Raw genomic sequence first — 11,160 nt, 5'->3', positions numbered from 1 at the left:
TTCTTTCCCCTCTCTGACTTGTAAAGGGACCACAGAAATCTCTGATTCACCTGTTATACAGCTCCCTGTTATACAGGTGAATCAGAGATTTCTGTGGTCCCTTTACAAGTCATTATAGCCATTGTACTCTGTGGCCCACAGAGGTGAAGTGAGCCCAGATAGGGCTGAGACTCAGTGGCATTCTGCCACCCAGGTTGGGGCTCTAGGACCATAAGGGTGAGCAGAGGGAGGATCCCAGATGTGCTGTCAAGCCTGAGACAGTGATGACCGAGAGCTCAGTGCTCTGCAGTGCAACCCCTATCTTCCCACATATGCCCTACCAACATGCCTTCCCATCCAGGCACAAGCCAGGGGCAGGCATTCCTATGAGGAAGGAGAGAAACAGTCACATGATCTAGACCAAATCTAGTTCTGTTCCTTACCAGCTGTGTGACTTTGGCTCAAGGCACTTCATCCATCTGCATCAGTTTGCTTATCTGTAAAATAGGGGCCCTAAAATCTACCTCATGGGGCTTTGCAAGAATTAAATGAATTCCTGTGTGTGTGAGGTGCCTGGCATGAATCAAGCACCAAAATCAAATACCACCTTTCCTTGGGGCCTCTTCCCCTCCTCCTGTGTCACTATCCGGCCTCATCTTCCTCTGTCCTCCTCAGCAGCTTCCACTTCTCTTCTCTTTTGGTGCATGCCCATACTTTCCAGCCTCCAGACCTTTGCTCATGCTGTTCATCCTGCTAGGGATGCCTTTTCTCCCTCTCTCATTCTCACCATTACAAATCTTATTGCCGTCACTGTTCAGCTCAAATGCCGCCTCCTCCAGGAAGCCTCTTCTCCAAGGAGCTCTGTGCCCTAGGCAAGAACACAGATAACAGGAGCACCACAAGGGGCCGCTCTCTGCCCACGCTGGCCTCCTCCACCTTCTGTCTGGGCCAGATTCAAACAAGTAGAGCATTTTTCTCCCCCATCTCGCAGTACACAAAAATGTCCACTAGGTGGTGATAAAACGACAAATTCCCAGTGGGGGATGAGCAATAAGGGAGGCCCACCGCCTGCCTCATTCATTCCTTTCTTCAACAAATATTTACTGAGCACCTGTCCTGTGCAAGACTGTAGCACAACAGTGGTAAACAAAGTAACAAGGTTCTGGCTCTCAAGGAGTTTATGTTCATGTCGGGGGAGAAAATAAATAAAGCAAGGAAAACATAGGACAGAGGTGAAGGCTACACAGAAAATGGTGGGGCCCACTTGCATCTGGACCTCTCAGTGAGCAAGTTTTCATTGAACAGTGGGATAAGTAAGCAAAGAGTCACTTGGGATCTTAGAGGCTGGCCAAGTTGGAAGATTCTCTAGCCCCTTGGTATTTAAAGTGTAGCCTGTAGACCAGCAGCATCAGCATCACAGTGCAGGTACCCAGAAAGGCTGATTCGGAATTAGGGGCAACTGCACTGTGCCGAGTACTGGTGGGCACTTTTCTATATGTTGCCCTTCCCCATGGCCTGGGGAGGGGGTAGCTGTACTCTCCCTGTCTCTCACCCTGCAGCTGCCCCCCTGGCTATTCGATCTTCAGGGCTCCCTGGGACACAGGCCCAGGCTGAGTTATTCTCTGCTGGAGTGGGTATGGTGAGGGGGCTAGGTTACAAGGTCATCCCTGGGGCTCTAGACCCCAGCCCAGAGGACCAAGGCTGGACTCTAGCCAGGGCAGGGGGTAACATTGGAGACGAGAGCGAGGTCTCCAAAATAGCTGATTGGGGCTCAGGAAGGTACCTGTGTTGGCTCAGGCACTCGAGTTTCCAGATTCCAGAAGCCGGGAGTGGGGGCAAGTCTTAGAGATCAGACAGAAGCCAGATGACCGGAACAGATGCCCAAGGGCTAAGTAGACTCCTCAGCCAGGCTGCCCTTAGCCAAGACCTCTGAGCGTTCCACACTCCCTGACCAAGGGCAGGAGGGGTCCAAGGCCTGGAGCAGGGGAAGGTCCTGCAGGGGGCAAGTGCCACAGCTATGGGGAGTGAAGCCAGTGGGGACAGGGAGGCGGGAAGTGCCTGGCATGGACTTGGACGTGGCTTGGGCCCATTTTCTTCTCTTGGCTAAAGGGGTGAGGTTGAAAGTCAATTCCATTCTGTCAACATTTCCTGTGTACCCTCTGAAGCCTCAGCCCTGCATTCGGTTCATACTAATTAGCATGATGTCAAAAAATTGTCCCCGTTCTGTAGTTTGAAAACCAAGAATAGGACAGAAGAAATGTTTTGCCTGATGCTACCTGGCTAGTTTGTGGCAGACCTTTTGAGCCAGCTTTGTCCCCCAAAAGCCATAGGTACCTACCTTTCTGCTGCTAACAAGCCCTTCAGATGTGTCCTCACCTATATCAGTGCACGATTGCTGCATAACAAACGACCACACACTTAGTGGTTTAAACAACACCCCTTTACTATCTCACATATGACTAGTAACATGTACTAGACAGATAGCTCAACAGAACAGAACAGCATGTGAAACTCAGAAATTGACCCTAGTAGACCCAAATTTAGTATACGCTAGTGGTAGAATTTCAAATCAGTGGGAAAAAGATGGATTATCTCATAAAAGGTATCGAACAACTTGCTGGCTATCAGAAAAAAATAGAGAGATATCAAAATCTTAGTGAAAAATTAAACCATAAAAGTACTAGGCCTTATAAAAGAGGTCTTGGCGAGCTCCCTTGCCCCTTCCACCATGTGAGGACACAGCGAGAAGATGACCCTCTGCAAGCCGGGAAGATGGCTCTCACAGGGAACCGAATCTGCCAGCATTTTGATTTGGGACTTTCAAGCTTCTAGAACTGTGAGAAATAAATGTCTGATGTTTAAGCCACCCAGTCTGAGGTATTTTGTTACAGCAGCCCAAATGGACCAAGATACTCTCCCCACTCCCACAAGGCTTCCACAGTGGTTAAGAGCTTGGGTCTGGCGTCAGGGTACCGGGCTTACATCCAAGCTCTGCCTCTTAGTAGCTGTGTGACCCTAAGCGAATGACTTCATCGTTCTTGCCCTCAGCTTTCTCATCTATGAAGTGGGGCGAGTAACAATATGTGCCTTACAAGGTGTTGAGATGTTTAAATTATAGAAAGTTGCTTAGGACAGTGCTTGGAACTTCCTAAGAGCTCCATAAATCTTAGCTACTTATTAGATGATCAGTTTTAGCCTGTGAAGTCCAGGTCAGCCCTCTGAATCCTGTCCAGTTTAGATCTTTCCTCTCCTGACCACTTTACCTGATGCCTCTTCCTGGGCCCTCAGCTGGCTTCATGATCTATCTCATGCCCATCACCCAGTAGAACTTACTGAGCGCCAGCTGGCGGCTTCGTCTTGGAGGAGGGGGCCCACTGACCTGTCATGCCCCCCCTTCTGACCCTTGCAGATAGGCTTGTTCAGTGTCTTCGCCTATCCTAGTGTGTGGGAGGAGCTGGGCTCAGGTGTCACCACTGATTAACAAAGGTTAGAGCCAAAGAGACAGTGCTGTCCCCAGAGGGCCTGGCCTAGGAACAGAAAAACACCTAGTTGTGTTGTGTCAATGTTTGAGGTATTTCAGAAAGTGTCCCTGAGGTGGCCTAGCAGATAACAGTCTGTGGGAAAGACATTTTGGTAACGTGTTACTTAAGAGAGGAAGATGACAGGGTGGAGCCCTGGCCGGGGATCCAGGTGGCCCAGAATGCCAGCTCTGGCCTCTCCCGAGACTTGCTGTGTTGCCCTAAGCTAGAGATGTCACCTCTCTGTTCCTATCTCTGTTTACTGTCTGGGCACTAAGTTGGCAGGTAAAATCATCAGAGAAGAGACCACCAGGCAGGGTTTTTGCCTTCTGGGTGCTCCCAGGCCTGGGAACAAGTACTTGAACAGCCTCTAGCAGAGACAAAGGCAGCAGAGCTGAGGGACAGGTCTGAGCCCTCCCACTTGTCCTGAGTCTGGCTTTAGCATCTGTATCTCTGACCAACTGTCGGACCCAGGGCACCAGCATGTGGGGTTCCTGGGATGTGTTACTAGTTGTCAAGCACCCACTAGGTGTGTTACATGCTGTTGTAGCACTACACCTAGTTCATCTTCTCAACAAGCCATGAGGCAGGTACTACCATTACAGATGAGGAAACTGAGACACACAGAGGTCCAATGACTTGTCATTAGTGTGCAGCAGAGCTGGAATTTAAACCCAGTCTGTGTCCAAAGCCTGAGCTCCTCACCTCTATCCTCCATGGTCTCCATGGTTAATGAACATGGCCTGGGGTCAATGCAAACATTGCTTGTTTAATAATCACAATAGCCCTCAAAAGTAAGTGCTCATAACCCCATTTGGTAGCTAAAGAAACTGAGCCTTAGGAAGATGATGTGAACTGACCAAGACCACGCAGCTTGTAACCAGACCAGGATTCAGACCTATCTGACTGCAAACTCCTGGTCTACCCATGACCCTACACAGCCTCATCCAGCACATCCTGCGTTGGCCCTATACATGACCTGCCTCCAGCCAGGCAGCAGGTGTCCAGGATGCTGGGTGGCCCATGACCGATTAAACTTCCCTTCACAATTGTGGGCTTCATATGGGAACTGCTCCAAGTATTAAAGAGGCCATTCCTGGACGCATACTGCCCTGGTCCAGCCTCCTGTGTGTGTACAATAAGCCAGGTTCAGAGCCAGTCCCTGTGACCAAAGGACTCTGCCAGGAAGAGTGTGACCGTGATGGAACTGACCCAGCAAGGATGGTCAGGGCACTCAGGCCCCAGGAGTGGGGAGTCCCGACTTTCGGAACTTAGACACACTCTCACTCACGGCTGTCGGCACCCTGACAGACATCCACACGCTCCCACAAGACTCTCCCCTGGATGCGCCTTGACCCACCCCAAACCCCAGACACCCCTGCCAGTCCCCGAGACTCTGAGGCAGTGGGTGCTCAGAGGGAGGCCCTGGGGGGGCCAAGGGCCAAAGCGTCGGCCTGGCCCCATCACCTCCCGAACAGTTCCAGATCCATGAAGGCTTAATCACACACCTACAGCTGCAGGCGAGGCGCACAATCAGGGCCCCACAGTCACACCGCATACAAAGACACGCCGTCCCTGCCTGAGCACGCAGTCCCCACACAGCTGCCGTCCACCCGCGCCCCGCCCACCCCCGGCCAGCCCTCTCCAGCCCCGGGCCCGCCCCTTCCGAGGCCCCGGGCCCGCCCCCACGTCGCGTCCCGCTTCCGGCCCCAGTGGTCCGGGTCCGTGTCCAGCGGTAGCAGGTCGCATGGGGCCAGTGCGACTCATGAAGGTGTTCATTACCCGCAGGATCCCCGCCGAGGGCAGGGCCGCCCTCGCGCGAGCCTCAGAGTAAGAGCCTGGCAGCCCGCGCCGCTCCGCGCACCGAGCCTCGCTGCCCCCCGCGCGGTGCTGAGGGTGGTCTCGGGGAAGGGACTGCGGAGCCCTGGCACCTCCCCAGGATCTCCGGCACCCCCGCACGCAGGGTGACTCAGCGTCTCCAAGAGCTACTTTGGGGGCGGCCGGGACTGCGCCCCAGCGGGCTGGGGGCGACCTCCAAATGCCCCAGTTATTTTTGGTGGGGAGGATGGGGCGGTCCCAGGGGCCAGATAGAGCTGGAATCCTGCTCCCGGGCCTTGACCAGACTTTCCAACCTTTGACCCGCCGGGACAGTCTTGGAGTTTTGGAGAAGCGTAAAGTTTTTTACCGCCCAGCTTTCTCCAGGCGCGTTGCAGTGACGTTGGAACCTGCGCTCCCCTGGCGCTTGCAGTGGGGGTGAGGCCTGGGGAGAGGGGCGACCGCTCATGATGCAAGGTCCAGGCTGTTAATCTTTTACCCTCCAAGGTCACTTAACGGGGTCAGAGACCTTGGCAGTCACCCATCTGGTCCTCTGGACGGTCGGCAGGGGCCTTTCGTGACACTTCTTAAACTGAAGCCCCGCGTGCCAGCTTTGCCAAGTGCTTGCCAAGTGCTTCATATGTGTATATGTATACATAAACTCTTTTAATCCGTGCAACACTGTGAGGTGGGTATTATAATTCCTGTTTTACAGATGAGAAAACTGAGGCCGGGAGAGGTTAAGTACTTTGCCGAAAGTCACACTGCTATGTGTGTGGCAGGGCTGGGGTTTGAACTCAACTCTGTCTGGCTGCAGTCAGCACTGCAGCCTACTGATCTGCCCTGCTAATGTCAGGAAGGGAGAACTTTGCTGGGGACCTGTCAGGTACCAAGCATGGAGGGGAAGGGAAAGGCAGAAAAAAAAAGGCAGTATCTCACACTGCTGTAGCACAGGGCCATGCTTGTGGGAAGGAATGTGTAAAGTAGCCCGCGCCTGGGGCTTAGTTGGCCGGGTACTGCAGGAGGGTGCTCTGAGAGATGCCAGCAGCCATCTCGTGATTGGCATATGTAGATGCTCCATACATATTGGCTGCACAGAATTAAATGGCCAGAGCTTGGAAACATGCCCAAGTGTCCATAAGTACACTGCTTCATGTTGCATTGCTTTGATCTTGTCCTTCCTGGCAAAGTCCAAGTACGAGAATTTTTTGTTTCATGGACTCACAGGACAGGACATGCAACTGAACATGGAATCCAGTCCCATCTGATTCAGGAACAGCCCCCCTGACACACACACACACACACCCCTTCCCCCGCTTCCCAACAGTTGGCCACCTCGGGCCAGGAGGCTCACTCCCCATGAGGCTTCCTGTGAGAGTGAGAAAGCTCTTTCTTGTGTTGAGCTGAGAACTGTCCCCGTGACTTTCTCCTTTCAGTTTAGGCTCTTCTCAGCCCTCTCTGCCCTGTGATAGCCCTTCAGCCACCCTCTCAGGATAGTTCTGAAGTTGCTCATACCTGACCCCAACTCCCTTCAGCCAGCCTCAGGGAGCCTGAGGCCAGAGCAAGCAAAAGGCAATGTTTCCCACTCTGAGAGGGGGCTGCAGATGTAGCTGGGGGGACTTTCAGGCCTGGGAGCATCTAAGGGGCTCCCCTGCTTCTGAGTGGTCTTTCCTTTGCCTTTAGCTGTGAAGTGGAACAGTGGGACTCAGATGAGCCCATCCCCTACAAGGATCTGGAGCGAGGCCTGACCGGAGCACACGGCCTGCTTTGCCTCCTCTCTGACTGTGTGGACAAGAAGCTCCTGGATACTGCAGGTGTGTGCCCTGGGCAGGTCTGGGGAGGATTCTGAGGGTGGTTTGGCCTATGGGGCACATCAGCCTGCTGTTGCTAGCTCCCCGAGCAGGACCGCAGTGACCTATTCGAGTTGAGGCATTGGCTATAGTACTAGGCAAGAGGGAGCAGTTGTGCGCAGCTGCATCTGGCAAACGCATTGTTCCTCTCCTGCCTGCAAATCTCTGGAAGACGGACTTTAGAGGGCAAAGACCACGCATGGAGGCAGCAGGGTGTGTGGGGGAGGGCATCCCAAGGCCCTGGGCCCTTGTCCAGCCAAGACACAGCCTTGCTTTATGAACCCTAGCAAACCCCTGCTCCTTCTGGGCCCATCTGGAGTGTGTGGGAGGGTTTGAATCCCACAAGGAAAGAGCGAAACAATGCTTTCTCTGAACAACAGGAGCCAATCTCAAAGTCATCAGCACATTGTCCGTGGGCGTCGACCACTTGGCTTTGGACGAAATCAAGAAGCGGTAAATGCAGCTTGGGTTCTAGAGGGGGACCTGGAGTGAACGGTGACTACCAGGCAAGGAGGAGGAGGAGCTGAGTCTTTGTTTTTATTTCATATCCCTGACCATTCAGTGAGACTGTGAGGTGGCTGATGAAAAAAATCTGTCCACATATGCACAGGTCAGTTAAAATAAACCCAAGAAGTCAGAGACAGTGGGTAACATCTGGCCGGGTAGCCAGCACCCTTTCACCTTCATTACCTTTTTGACCCCCAACAATAACCCCTCGAAGTAGAAAAGGCAAGTATTATGTCCCTCTTTAGATGAAGAAATTCAGAAAAGTTAAGTAATTACTTGCCCAGACTTTGGACCCTCATCTCCCATCTTCATGTCCTTCCCCAAACGGGAGATATTGAAATGGAATGAGGCTGACCGCTCCTGAGTACTCATTTACAGCTCCTGGCGGGCAGCACAAAGAGGGAGCAAAGCGGCAGCGTGGAAATGTCCCAGCATTAGAAATTGGTGAAGGTGCTTGAGGCCAGTGTTCTATCACCAGATGTTTGATTCATAGCGGGATCCGTGTGGGCTACACCCCAGATGTCCTGACAGACGCCACTGCGGAACTTGCTGTCTCCCTGCTGCTCACCACCTGTCGTCGGCTGCCAGAAGCCATTGAGGAAGTGAAGAAGTGAGTGAACACCTGGCAGAAAGGTTGGCTCCACTCAGCAGCTGGCTCTGTACATGCAGTGCTTCCCTGGCCCAGATGTGATCCCTGTCCCCAGATGTGCCCAATCTAGTGAGGGGGGTCAGACAAAGCAAAAATACTAAAGTGCAAGGCAGAGCTGAAATAAATAGGACATAAAGGGAAATCCCAAGAGAAGAGAATAATGGAGGTGAGGAGACGGGTAGAGGAGGGTGGATCAGGGGAGGCTTTACAGAAGTAGCAGGTGGGCATCCTCTCGAGCGCTTAGAGAGACAGGTCCACCGTCCCTTGCAATGCGGAAATCCGAAAGCTCTGAAATCTGGAAGATGGTTTCATAAATCTTTTGGTAGCAAAACTTGATTTGAACTAACAGGAGGCTGCTTATGGTTTTTATTCCTCCCAGTCAGTGTGACTATTCATGTTTTGCTGCAGATATAGCACGGTGTTTGATACAGTGTACCACCCCAGATGCTGCTGAGGGTGTTAGGTAGAATATAGCATATGCACCATACTACCTTTCTAAAATCTGAAACATTTTGAAATCCGGCCTGCGGGTTTCAGATCAGGGATTTGGGGCTGTATATCCAGGGTTGTGGAGGGCATTCCAGGTGTCGGGACTGGCCTGAGCAAAGTCCGGGAGGCATGCAAATGCAGGCGCTCGGAGAATGTGGACCAGGGGCATAGGCTCTGCACAGGGGATGAGGCAGGGGCAGAGCTGGACAGCAGCATGGGGCTGATCACACAGAGTGCTGAATATCCCGTTCACCCTCCTATTTGGGGTGTCAGCACCTTTAATGGAGGTAGCTCAAGACAGGCTCTGTTCCCGTGTCCACCCAGGGCAACAGGGGTGAGGCTATGGCTTTACTTTTTTTACTTCCCTGGGGTGCTGAGAATACTAATTTTGGAATCCCAGATCCCAAGTTTGCAACCCGCTGTTCCCAACCCTGCCCTTGCTGTATGACCTCAGGCAGGTTCACCCTTTCTGGTCTCAGTTTCCCATCTGCAAAATGGGATGAGAACTTCTATGGTCCCTACCAGATTCTCTGTCCCCAGTGGCTTTAAAGGATGAGTCATTCCGGCTGCTTGTCAGCAGCGCCGAGTGGCTGAGGGGATAACTCATGGCACTCTCAGCTGTTTTACCTGGAGGGAAGGGGTTATCCCTTGGACCACAGCCTCTGTCCCAGGGTGCTGGGTCTGTGCATTCACAGTGGGCCCTCATCTTTGCCTAAGGCTGGGGCCTCTTATCTACCCCTCTCCCTCCCCGCAGTGGTGGCTGGACCTCGTGGAAGCCCCTGTGGTTGTGTGGCTATGGCCTCAAGGAGAGCACCGTTGGCATCATTGGGCTGGGGCGCATAGGTGAGGCCCCAACCTACCCTCTTGCCCGTTCTGGCTCGCATGGCTTGGTTTGTCTCCAGCTCCATGTGTCTGGATACTGACAGTCCTTCTTTGGAAAGGGTTGCCATGACTGTGTGTTATCAGTGCACTTTGCATGCAGTAGGGATACCTCTAATGAGAAGACACAGGCTTCATAAAACAGGCAAAAGCAAAAATGAAAAAAAGAAACATTGGAATTCCTTAAGAACTCACTAGGTGAAAGAAGCAAATAGTAAGGGCCAGGGTTCTTAATGCCTGCAGCTCCACACAGAACAGGTGAAAGCGATGATGGCTGAGTTGGAGTCTTTAGGAAGGGCTTACTGGGGGAGAGCCCGTGCTGGGTTCTGGAAGGCATCTGACTCATAAAGCCTTAACTCAGGAACCTGAGGGTCTCGTGAGCAGAGCTTACCTGTGATTCTGAGGATGAGGCAGATCTGTTTTTCTTCCAGTGTCCCCCATTTGGAGAAGCCTGGCATAAAGGCTCGAGCCCAGCCAGGCAGCTGTCAGTGGTTCTCTGGCATCCTGCCTGGTGCAGAAGTAAGAGTGAGGATGGCAAGTGGGGATAATCTGTCTGGCCCGCTAGCAGCCCTGCCTTTCACGCTAGAAAGTTGTTTGGAGGAACTCTCCAGCTTTAGGGCATGTGCTGAGTCTAAAATCCAACTGCTCAAGCTTGTCTCAGCAGCAGCATATGTGAAAAAGTCTTACAGATTGGGGTGAGTTGGCAGTTTGGCAATGCCATCTAAAAGTGAAATGAGGTCTGAGGCTGCATTAACGGAAGCAGTGGGTCCAGAAAGATGGAGGGGGACTGTTTAGTCAGACCTCTCCTGGGGTACTAGGCCCCATACTCAAGGTTAGTAAATGCCCCTCAAGATGGCTGGGGCCATGTAAGGACAGCATAAGCCTATCACAGCCACGGAGGAGCTGTGGTGCTGCCTCCAGCTCTTTGAAGGGCTATCACATGGACCCCTGAAGGCTGTGGGCTGGCTGGGGGCTGGTTACACAGGCTAGACCAGTTAGTGTTGGGACTGTGCTGAGGAAAGGATCTGTCCCCCTCTCCCACCAAGGGCTCCCTGTCCCTTTAGTTGCTGGGTGCTGCTGCCTCTGCCCTCTGAAGTCCTAGGAATAAGCTATGACTCTGATTCCTTGTCTCCAGGCCAGGCCATTGCTCGGCGTCTGAAACCATTCGGTGTCCAGAGATTTCTATACACAGGGCGCCAGCCCAAGCCTAAGGAAGCAGCAGAATTCCAGGCAGAGTTTGGTAGGTAAAACTTCGATTGCCACAGGAGCCCCATCTGCACGGTTAGAGGGTTCTCCCTATTTTCTGTAATAGTAGCATTTGCAGGCAGAATGCAGGAGCGTCAGGTGTATCCAGGGCCTGAGGTGTCCCTTAGATGTTATCTAATCTACCTGCCTTGTGCCCACTGAGGGAGCACAGAGACTTATCTAGGCCACACAGTGAGTTCTCAGTGCCAGCAGAACACTCAGGTCTACC

At 52.7% G+C, this 11,160-nt stretch overlaps 1 protein-coding gene across 2 annotated transcripts in view; it reads left to right on the top strand.

Moving 5' to 3' along the window:
- The first annotated feature begins 5,177 nt into the window (after nucleotides 1-5,177).
- The window catches only part of GRHPR (glyoxylate and hydroxypyruvate reductase), an 11,242-nt gene continuing 5,259 nt past the window's right edge, over nucleotides 5,178-11,160 (top strand). The window contains exons 1-6 of one of the 2 annotated variants that reach the window (XM_006911570.3): nucleotides 5,178-5,327; nucleotides 6,996-7,126; nucleotides 7,543-7,615; nucleotides 8,163-8,279; nucleotides 9,562-9,650; nucleotides 10,822-10,926. In XM_006911570.3, the coding sequence (XP_006911632.1) occupies nucleotides 5,245-5,327; nucleotides 6,996-7,126; nucleotides 7,543-7,615; nucleotides 8,163-8,279; nucleotides 9,562-9,650; nucleotides 10,822-10,926 (598 nt within the window). In that variant the 5' untranslated portion in view covers nucleotides 5,178-5,244. Of the gene's footprint in view, nucleotides 5,328-6,995; nucleotides 7,127-7,542; nucleotides 7,616-8,147; nucleotides 8,280-9,561; nucleotides 9,651-10,821; nucleotides 10,927-11,160 lie in introns of both variants that reach the window. The other variant, XM_025046570.1, reaches the window with a different exon arrangement.

This window comes from Pteropus alecto, unplaced genomic scaffold (assembly GCF_000325575.1).
Source record: "Pteropus alecto unplaced genomic scaffold, ASM32557v1 scaffold114, whole genome shotgun sequence".
Classification (NCBI taxonomy): domain Eukaryota; kingdom Metazoa; phylum Chordata; class Mammalia; order Chiroptera; family Pteropodidae; genus Pteropus; species Pteropus alecto.
Note: the sequence above shows the minus strand (reverse complement) of the source record. Positions and strands in the feature narration are given on the sequence as shown.